This window comes from Jaculus jaculus, chromosome 5 (genome assembly GCF_020740685.1).
Source record: "Jaculus jaculus isolate mJacJac1 chromosome 5, mJacJac1.mat.Y.cur, whole genome shotgun sequence".
Taxonomy (NCBI): domain Eukaryota; kingdom Metazoa; phylum Chordata; class Mammalia; order Rodentia; family Dipodidae; genus Jaculus; species Jaculus jaculus.
In genome coordinates, this window is record NC_059106.1 from 107,714,323 (window position 1) to 107,725,619 (window position 11,297).

At 47.9% G+C, this 11,297-nt stretch overlaps 1 protein-coding gene across 1 annotated transcript in view; it reads right to left on the reverse strand.

Moving 5' to 3' along the window:
• Nucleotides 1-10,437, reverse strand: part of Efr3b (EFR3 homolog B) — a 118,708-nt gene extending 108,271 nt beyond the window's left edge. The window contains exon 1 of the mRNA XM_045149009.1: nucleotides 10,333-10,437. Coding sequence (XP_045004944.1) covers nucleotides 10,333-10,339 — 7 coding nt within the window. The 5' untranslated portion in view covers nucleotides 10,340-10,437. The remainder of the gene's footprint in view (nucleotides 1-10,332) is intronic.
• Nucleotides 10,438-11,297: the final 860 nt, after the last annotated feature.

Below are 11,297 nucleotides of genomic sequence, written 5' to 3' on the forward strand. Positions count from 1 at the left end.
ACCAACCAATGGCTGTTTCTTAGGACTGAAACCTCAGAGTAGAAGTAAAAGTCAAATGATTATATTGGCCTTTCATTTATATGGAATTATAATCAGTATAGGAACGATTAAGATGGTAACATGCTTATTGCTGTCACTCTAGATTCTCTCTGGCTATATAGAAACCCCTAGCCCTCGTTCCTCAGAAACATGGGCTGCTACATATGTGCATAAATATTTGTGATGATTTTACAGCTCAATGTCAAAATATGATCTCTTACTACATGCCAAACTCCTCACTTTGGGAAAACAAAACTGAATAAGATTGAGAATGTATGTTCAGGAGGTTCACAGATCTGTGGTCTAAAGCAATAAATGACATTCAGTATGATAAATAACAAAAACAACAATAAAGTATAAAATACATTGTTGGGGGAGGGTGAAGGTGTTAGAGTTGGTGTTAGAGCTCTGGGTTTTCCCAGTGTTCTTCCTGTATGCTTCCCTTCTAGAAGCTTCTTTTGTGTACAGGATGTGAAAAGCTATGAGATACTGACGACATATTACTTTACTGCAAGTCACACTTGTTCTCTCTGGTGCGCTCTCTCTCTCCCTCTCTCTCTCTCTCTCTCTCTCTCTCTCTCTCACACACACACACACACACACACACACACAGAATCTCATGTAGCCCAGACTAGCCTCAGGCTTGCTATGTAGCTGAGGATGACCTTGAACTTCTGATCCTCTTCCCTCTACTTCCCAAGTGCTTGGATTGTTAAACATATACCATCCTGCCCTCTTTTGTACAGTTCTGAGGATAAACTCAGGGCTTTAAGCATGCTAAGCAAGCACCCTATTAACCAAGCTACATCCTCAGCCCTAAGTCACTCCTTTCCAGAAGATTTTGAGGCAAGGTTGGACAAGTGTTCTTGTACTTTAGGAATAATCCTTTACTTAACTTGTAAATGTTATTCAAGTATTATGAGCTAAAAAGAAAGCAAGGCCAGGCATGGTGTTGCATGCTTGTAATCCAGAGCTTGGGATATTGAAGGAATACCATATATTCAATGTTTCTAGCTTATATTAGTTTAGATGGAATATAATCAATATATCTATAAGAAATGTAAATGTACCTAGGACTTCCAGTGAAGTGATAGATGTTGCTCTTCCCTCCTCTGAAACTGCAGCAGGGGAGATTATACTGATGGTAGCTAACAAGAATTCTGTGACTCTGAGCCTGACCCCTATGGACAATATGTAAATACCTTATCTCAGGAGACAGCTGCCTGTACTTAATCTTATTTGATAGAACCCTACACTCATGGATGTAAATCTCTTCTCTCTCTAGGTGGGGGAGAATTCAGACACAGGATTGTAAAAGGTATGTAAGTTCACAGAAGGAGCAACTTTTTTGTGGTAGCAGAAACACAAGGCACCTGGTTCCGTGACATGGCCAGTCTGTAAGCAGAGAGCTCTTGAGGTAACTGGTGCCAGGCTATACCCCATAAGCTCCACCCTATGGCCCTACTTCTGCTAAATAGGCTCCATGTCCAAAAGGTTCCACAACCTCCCAGCACCACCAGCTAGGGGTTAGTGAGCCTTTGGCAACAAGAAAAAAAAAGACAAATGAGCCTTTGGAGTGAGCATTTTACCTTTGGAGCTTCGTGTGAGGTTAAACACTGCTTTTGTATTGATGGCAAACAGCAGACCTCATTTTGGAAGAATTCCAAACTGTGAAATAAAAAAAAAAAAAATCTTTCCTCCTTAAGTTGCTTCTATCAGCTATGCTGTCAAACCAACAAAAACAGTAACTGATACAAGAGGCAAAGGTATGAATGGGCTTAAAACAGCTACTTGACCTTGACAAGCTATTGGACTTTTACAACTTAGCATCTTCTGCTCAACCACAGAAATAATGACATCTACCTCCAAAGGGCTGCTCTGATTGAGATAATGAATAAAATGGCATGGAAGAAATGTTACCAAATTTTTAACAATTGTATAAAGATTTGGGGGCTGGGGAGATGACTCAGTGGTTAAAGGCACTTGCTTGCAAAGCCTAAAGCTCAAGGTTCAATTCCCCAGCACCCAGGTAAAATTCGATGCACAAAAAGGTGCATGCATCTCAAGTTCATTTGCAGTGACAACAGACCCTGGCATGCCCATTCATTTTCTCTTAAATAAATAAATACATAATTTAAAAAATATCTGGATAAAGATATCACCTCTGGGCTGGAGGGTTGGCTAAGCAGTTAAGGCACTTGCCTGCAAAGCCAAAGGACTCAGGTTCAATTCCCCAGGATCTTTGTAAGCCAGATGCACAAGGTAGCACATGCATCTGGAGTTTGTTTGCAATGGCTGGAGACTCTGTTGTACCCATCCATATTCTCTCTCACTCTCTCTCTCTGACTCTCCCTCTCAAATAAATAAATATAAAAAAATGAGTATTTGAAAAAAGAGCTGGTGGGGGGTTAGGCTGGAGAGATGGTTTAGTAGTTAAGCGCTTGCCTGTGCTCTAGTTTGAGGCTCAATTCCCCAGGATCCATGTAAGCCAGATGCACAAGGTGACACATGCATCTGGAATTCGTTTGCAGTGGCTGGGGCCCCTGGCATGCCCTTTCTCTATCTGCTTCTTTCTCTCTCTGTTTGTCACTCTCAAATAAATAAAAATTTTAAAAAAGAAGCCAGGCATGGTGGCACACGCCTTTAATTCCCAGTACTCTGGAGGCAGAGGTAGGAGGATCGCCTTGAGTTCGAGGCCACCTTAAGACTCCATAGTGAATTCCAGGTCAGTATGAGCTAGAGACCCTATCTCGTAAAATAAAAAAAAAGAATTCAAGTTAAAATATAAAAAGAAACTCTTTACTCAGGGTCTAATCCGGAAGAGGTGGTGGAAAGAATGTAAGAGCCAAAGGAAGGGTACAACTCCTTACAACATGCTCCTCCAGACATAAAATGGCCTGGGTATCCATGACCTCACAGTGCCTGACACTACCTACACAAGACCATCATAAGAGGAGGAAAAGATCATGACATCAAAATAAAAGAGGGACTGATTGAGAGGGGGAGGGGATATGATGGAGAATGGAATTTCAAAGGGGAAAGTGGGGGAGGGAGGGTATTACCATGGGATATGTTTTATAATCATGGAAAATGTTAATAAAAATTGAGAAAAATAATTTTAATTAATTTTTAAAAAAGGAACTCTTTAATCAAATTTACAAAGTTAGGAAGAAAGTCTCAGTATTTAATGCTGTATGTGTGCATGCTCACAAGCACGTGGATTTGTTGATCAAATCCAGGGCCTCAAAAATGCTAGGGAAGTACTCTACGATGTCCAGCCCCTTGTATTAAGTGGGAGGCACATCCCTATCTCCTAGTATTTATAGTTTTGGAAAGTACAGGGAAATAGCCACATTCCTAACTGCTAGAGAGAGTACTACTGACTGACACAAACTGAAAATAATGTTGACAATATGTAACAAGCCACTAAAAATGTTTATATACCTATGTATCTTAACCAGCCCACTGGGAGGACTATGACTAAGGGAAAAATTCTAGGATTCAAAGAAAGCTTGAGGTATCATCTCAGTGTACTGTAATATAGCTATGATATAGCAGTGTTGTACTGCACACCAAGGTGATCACAGATGACAGTAACATATTGTATATTTTTCTTAAAGGAAAGGGTCTTGAATATTCTCATTACAAATAAATAATAATGGTAATTGTTTGAGGAGATAGATGTTCTAATCCTGATTTAAATTATTAGTTTGCCTGCATGTCCCCTATAGACTCAGGTGTTTTATTAAAGCTTATAACTTGGGTCTCCAGCCACCTGGCTACAGGAGCTGTCACTGGAGGCAGATCCTGGGGTCCAGACCAAAGATATATTTGGGGATATATTTGAATTCCAGACCAAAGGTATGGAGAGAGATGTGAGCTCTGGTGGGGTTCCTGCTGCTTGCTGACTTTTGGTGTGTATACCGGTGCTGGTGTTTTGGTTGTTGCAATTTTTATCTCTGCTTGGATCTCTGAAAGGGGGCCATCTTCTTCCACCATTTATGGAATTTCCACTGGATCTGTAAACTTGAAATAAATCTCATTCCTCCCATAAACTGGAGTATGGGAGTGCAGGGCCTCCTGCCACTGCAAACAAATCCCAAATACATGTGCCACCCTGTGCATCTGGCTTTACGTGGGTACTGGGGAATCAAACCTGAGCTATCAGCCTATGCAGACAAGCCATTTTTCCAGCCCTCCCCTCTGCTTTTAAACTTTAAAAATGATGTGTATATGTATGAGGCGTGAGTATTGACACACATGTGTAGCTCACAGGACAGCTTCAGGGTGCTGGGCCTCTCCTTCCACTTTAGTTGAGCTGCAGTTTTCTACTAGGAAGGGCAGGCTGGCTGGCCCACAAGATTTGGGATTCTCCTGACTCCACCTCCCACTGCTCAATGCACCGAGATTACAGGGAGTGGGCCACTGCATGTCCAGTTTTATATGCATGCTGGGGATCCAAATGCAGAGCAAGTGCCTTTAACCACTGAGCCATTTCTCCAGCCCCCACCTTTCCTCTTTTTAGGTTAACTTCTTATACGTTTTAATGTAACAACAGATAGCTAAGTAACACAGAATTGAACCCAGGACCTTAGGCATGCCAAGTACACACTCTGCCACTGGGCTACAACAGCCTAGTCTCATACTAATATACAGTTTAAATGGCAGCTGGCAAAGTTGGGATGGGACAGGGAGTATTTCCAACCATGTAGACAATACACAGGCAGGAAAGAGAACAAAAGAGTATTTGTAGCCAGGTGTGGTGGTGCACTCCTTTAATCCCAACACTCAGGGAGGCAGAGGTAGGAGGATTAGTTTAGTACAAGGCCATCCTGAGAATACATAGTTATATTCCAGACCAGCCTGGACTAGAGTGACACCCTATCTTGAAAAGCCAAAAAAATTTTGTTTATAGCTAGCTCCATTTTCCGATTTTTCTAGAAAGGCCGGCTTATTACCAGCACAAACCAGAGAAGCGTTGAAGAAAGGAGAAAAAAGTGGGGGCGCTCTTATCCTGACTAACTTCTTCAGTGAAGTAGGTGTTGTCACCTTTTCAGAGCCAAGAAAGGGTAACTCAGAAAAGCTGAGGTCCAAGGTCAACTGAGGGGCAGAGCTGGGCCCAGATGCAGGCTGAGGTCCTCAGGGCTCTTTCACTACCACACTTGCCATGATGAGGGAAAGAAGGGAAAGAAAAGGAAGCATGGAGACAAATACACTGGCAAGGGGGAGCTGGCTGTAGCACCCATAAGCCCGCCCCCAACAATACACTCCCTCCAGGAGGTGTTAATTCCCAAATCTCCATCCACTGGGAACCTAGCATTCAGAACACCTAAGTTTATGGGGGACACGTGAATCAAACCACCACAACCACTATGCTACATCCCAGCATCAAAAGTAGGTTTGGGGCTGGAGAGATGGCTTAGTGGTTAAGGCACTTGCCTGCGAAGCCGGAAGAACCTTAGTTCGATTCTCCAGGTCCCACATAAGCCAGATGCACAAGGTGGCATATGCATCTGGTGTTTGTTTGCAGTGGCTACAGGCCCTGGCATGCCCATTCTCTCTGTGTGTATGTCAAATTAAAAAACAAAATTAAAGTAGGTTTTAAACCAGGTGTAGTGGTGCACACCTTTAATCCCAACACTCCACAGGCAGAGGTAGGAAGATCACCATGAGTTCAAGGCCATCCTGAGACTACATAGTAAATTCCAGGTCAGCCTGGGCTACAGCAAGACCCTACCTCAAAGAACAAACAACAAAAATAGTAGGTTTTAACGAGTAGGACCGGGAGATGTTGTCCCTCCGCTCTTTCTCATTGTTTCTGTAAGATGGCAGTAACTTGGTACATGATCATCATCATTGCAACAGCCTGAATTACTGAGCTGTAAGTAGCAAGACCAAGAAAAAGGGCTGTCTACGTGGGAGGATGGGCAGGCCACACAGCCCCGATGTGCAGCAGACATACATGGCACCATGGGCTGCAGGGGGCTCAGGAGTGGGGGAGGAGACAGCCTGGGAGTGTGTGTGTGTACACAATGGAGATGTCTTCAAAGCTGAGTCTCTGGACCTCAAAGGGCGTCTGCCTGGCCCTGCACTTCTCTGCTTCCTCCACAGCAGCTACATCAACCACAAGTCACGATGTCCTGCACATTTTCAAAGGCTGGCCATCGTTGCTTTCCTGCAGTGTGCATTCTCTGTCACAAAGCAGACGCATACTGAGGATGCAAGAGCGTCTGGCAGAGCAGCTTGGGCTTCAGTGGCACTGGGGTGCCCAGACCAGGGTGGCGGGGAATCCTCTCTGCTCGCTCTTTACTCTTGGTGGCAGTGGACCCTCTGTCTGGAGGCACATTTCTCAGGTTCCATCTGGCCTCAGTGGGAAAGTGGAATAGTCTCATGGCTCCAGCACAGGTGAAAGGAACAGGGACAGCACTAATTACACAACCTCAACCAAAAGAAAAACTGATGAGAATCCACTTTGTCAAAGAACCTGTGATCATCCTGCCCCAGGACAAATCACTTTTCTTACCAATCAATGTTGATAGATATAAAATCAGGATTGTGAGAAGTCATTTTAGAGTCGTTTCCAGGAAGTGACTGTGGGTTAGAAATGAATGAATAATGAGAGAGCAGCTGGGATGAATCTAGAAAATACAAATAGTCCAAGTTGGATGTGGTCTTGCAAGCCTATAATCCCAGCACTCAGGAAACTGAAACAGGAGAATAAAGAGAGAGTTCTATAAAGCCTTCTCAAAAAGAAGAGGAGAGAGGGCTGGGGAGATGGCTCAACAGTTAAAGGCACTTGCTTGCAAAGCCTGTCAGCCTGAGTTCAATTCTGCAGTACCAACATGAAGCCAGATGCACAAAGTGGCAAATGCATCTGGAGTTCATTTGCAGTGGCAAAAGACCCTGGTGCGCCCATTCTCCCCCACCTCTCTGCTTGCAAATACATTTTTTAAAAAGGAGGGGGGCTGGAGAGATGGCTTATTGATTAAGGCACTTGCTTGCACAACCAAAAGACCCAGGTTTGATTCCCTAGGAACCACATAAGCAAAAGAGGAAGAGGAAGAGAAAAGCAGGAAACTTGTACAGTGGCTCACAGCTAGCAAGGTTGAGGTAAAATATGTGTTTAAGCCAGAGGTATGTGCAGAAACGAGCAGAAAGGGAGAGAAGGTCCATCCAAGAGGACTCACAAGAGATAGCGTCCTGTGCACCTTTTCCAGTGTAGCACTTCTCTGGATGATCTTGATACAGCAGCAGCCTGAATATGAGGCTCACAATGGAAGTCCATAGGCATTTCACCATTTTATAAAGAAATACCATTTAAAGCCGGGCATGGTGGCACATGCCTTTAATCCTGGCACTTGGGAGGCAGAGGTAGGAGGATCGCCCTGAGCTTGAGGTCACCCTGAGACTACATAGTGTATTCCAGGTCAGCCTGGACCAGAGTGAGACCCTACCTGGAAAAACTGAAAAAAAGAAAAAAAGAAATACCAGTTAGAGCCATGACCCCAATATGCCTAACATCATACAGCTCTGAACTGCCTCTTGGATTAGGATTAGACTCTAGGACTAACATTTCTTCTGTTCCAGATTCCTCTGGGTCCTCCAGAAAAGGCAAGAGGCCCTTAGTCTCCATAAGCCAAAGGAAGAAGACCAGAGACTGAGAGACACAGAAAAACTGAGTTGTGGAGGACAGAGGTAAGGTGGACGGGGGAGAATAAGGGGAATGAAGACCCATCTGGAGCGGGCAAGAAGTGAGGACACAGCTGGAAGATACGAATTTATACTGCACCAAATCTATACGCTGGGTGGTCAAAGGTCACCTCTGTCCAAAGCTCTTAGCAGCTTTTGGCTCCTTATGTACTTACTGCCAATAGTTTTTAAAGCTCCTAGTGACATCTTCATAATGTGTATTCACCTGAAACATCAGGGAGAAATGGGGGGACAGAGGGAGAAGCACGAAGGTAGGAGTGCCATTTGGCCACATTTCATCTAAATGTGTGTCACACTGGACAAAGCACTTGGAAAACTAGGGAAAGAAAAGCAATCAATAGGAAATCAATAACATCATGTGTCCTCCCTACTTCTCCACTTACATCCTTTTCCTTTATTTATTCTTTTTTAAAAATTATTTTAGACAGGCTCTCCCTGTGTAGCCCTGGTTGGCCTGGACTTCATTATGTCATCTAAACTGGCCTCAAGCTTGCAGTGATTCTCTTGTCCCTGTCTCTAGAATGCTGGGACTACTGGCATGCACCACCATTCCCAGCTCCCACTCACATTCTTTTTCATCAATCTATTAACTTCAGGGAAAGAATAATTGCAGTACCACATGGGTCCTTTCTTTCCAGCAAGTCAAGAACATCCTAAAATCCAGGCCAACAGGCACTCGTTGGAGAGTGGGTTCCCTGTGACACCTCCCAAGACCTTGCTTTGCACAGTGTCAGCCTCCATCCAGCACTACTGTGACTTTCCTGTGTACAGGCTGCCCAGGGGACTCTGTCATCACAATCTTTCCATGAATCACTGAGGGGAAGTCCCTGGTCTGTCTGTATCTGGGGAAATAAAAACATCATGAAAGAGAAATGAAAATTTGTGTATCTGAAAATAGCACAAGGTTAGGCTGGCTCTCCAGTTCATCCTTGTGTTCTGTCCAGCTCTGGACTGACTTGCTACATTCAACAAAGGCAGACCAGGACCCATGACTCTAAGATATGCTGGATAAGTTACCACATTATATAATAAAAGCACTGGGGTGGGCTGGAGAAATCAGGGCTCCTAATTCTGACCCATTCTAACGAGGCTGTCCTAACTCCTTCCCCAATGCAGGTGCCCTGCAGTCACATGCTTCTGTCAAATGATCTGCAGCTCTAGGCTGCTCCCTCTGCAGAAAAGAATGGGAGAGAAACAGAATAAAGGAATCTACAGTTTGCCTGGAAACCTCATAACCTCCAAGCTTATGAATCACCAGTGCCCTGTTACCTTCCTCTAGGGTCCCCACTGGTCATCAGTCTAGCTTCTGCGGTCAAGCACCTCCTCCTCTCCTCCTCCACTTGATCCCCCCAAGAGAATTAATACTTGCTGAGCTCTGCTGATGTCTACATTGAGATCAGAAATCCAGAGGTGTCATCTACTGGGCAGGGAAGCAAAAGTTGAGTCTTTGTCTTCTAAGTAAGGGGGCCTCCAGCTGCTGAGTCTTTCCAGCACGCTCTCAGCTTCCTGTGCTTCTAACAAACTTTGTGACTCATAGTGTGTTTGCAGTGAGGCAGCCAGCAGCCTTAGCGATGGGTTTAAATTGGGAACGTGCTCTTCTAGATCACTCGCCCCTTAGATGCAGACTGAATGGGGTGGGCGGTAAGCACTGCCTCATTTCTTTTAGTAGCCCCAGGTACCTAGGTTCTGATGGACCTGACCTGATGGGCCATATCCGTAGGAATCATCAACACGCACGCGCGACACACACACCCCATGCTCAGTAACGCAGCCCATTCCTAGATTGACTCGAACTGCAATGAGGGACCCAAACAGCTTTTTTCCTCATCTCATTGCAGAACCAGAGGAATACTTGGCAAGTGAGCCAGGAGAGCTGTGCATAGTGAGGGTCAGTGGAACTGTTGCACATCAGTGTGTGTGTGGAGGGGGGGGTGTCAGGGGAAAGAGCGGTCAGGGCTGCGCTGCACCCTCTAAGAGATCTCTCTTTAACCCGGAGGAGGGCCAATCTAGAAGTTGGGGAACCTGGATCCCACTAGCAGGCGGGCAACCGGGCAGGCAGTGGCCAAGTCCACCCAGGGCGGAGAGATGAGGCTCGGAGCACTGGCGCTCTCCCCGGCCCGGGCACTGCCCGCGCCCCTCCTACATCCTCCGCGTCCTGCAGAAGGCCGGCGGCGAGCGTCTCTCCTCCACGCAGGACCGGTTTCGAGCATAACTCCCAAGCACAACCCGCTTCGTTAATTCTGAAATGCTGTCACACGACCAGTCCCACCAACACTGCCCGTAGCCTGGGTTCAGGAGAGACGGACCCGCTTTCGCCCCAGCCCCCGGGTCCAGGCGGCCGGCGCGCAGACCCCGCCCCCGGCGGACCACCGCCCCTCGCGCCGGCACCGGCAGGCCGGAGGACCTGGGAGCGCCGGAGCCCCGGCCCGAGGCACCTTTGTCCTCCCGGCGCAGACCCGCGCACCCCGGCCAGCCAAACAGCTCAGCCAGGCTCCGCGTCGGCGCTCTCGCCTCGGGCCGGGTCCGGGCCCGCCCGCGTCCGGGAAGTTTGCGGAGTGGCCCCGCGGGCCCAGCCCTCCTTACCGTACATCTCCGCGGGAGCGCGCCGCCCCGGAGGCCGGTGTCGCCGCGTCGCTCGCAGCCAGCCCCCAGCGGCGTCGGCCTTTCATTCGCCGCCCCGGCGCGCGGGCGGGACCGAGCTGCGCGCCACCAGCCCGGCCGCCTCCAGCCCGGCTCCCGCGGAGACGCGCAGGGGCGGAGTCTCCGGTCCCGCCACGCCCCCGCTGCGCCGCCACTGGCCGCCCACCCCGGCGTCCCGCCCGGCCCCCCGAAGCCGGGGGAGGGGACGTCTTCCCAGGCTGAGGACCCCCACCCCAAGGCCGCTTCTCCGGGCGGCCGCGGCGCTCCCCCGAGCCTCCGCGCTCGAGCTCCAGTGCCCCAGCCTGCCGCCGAGATCTCTGATGCGGGAGCCCGAGGTCCGCAGGGGTACCCTCCCCCGGCTTTGTCCGGGCTGCCAGGGAGCAGAAATTGGGGGATGACCCTCCGCCACTCTGTCTCTTCATTCTCAAACCCAGCCCTCCAGACCTAGGCGGCTCCCCCCCCCCCCCCGAAGAAACACTGTGGCCGGTCCTTCCTGTGCCAGGTACGCAGAAAGCCACTACACAACCTTCCAGGACTGCGGGAAGTCCGTTTGATGTTCCCATCCCCAGATTTATTCGTGTAATTTGCTAGTTTTGCCGCCAGTCCCCGCTCCGGAGGTGCCTCAGGGCGGATTTGAATTCCATCTATCCACCTGACCTGAGCCTGAGACGCAGGCACAAGGGCAGAAACCTCATCTAACGCCCGAACCCGGGAGATCTCTCCCCACCTCACCATGGTTCATTCCCTGCAATTCCCTGGCAGTTCCATATCAGTTTCCATATATTCACGCTCATCCCCAGCTTTGCGGATCAAACCCAGGCTTTCACACATGCTAGGTAAATGCTCTACCACTGAGCTACAGTCCCAGTCATATCTATTTCTTAATTTCTCCACTTGTGGGTGAAGCT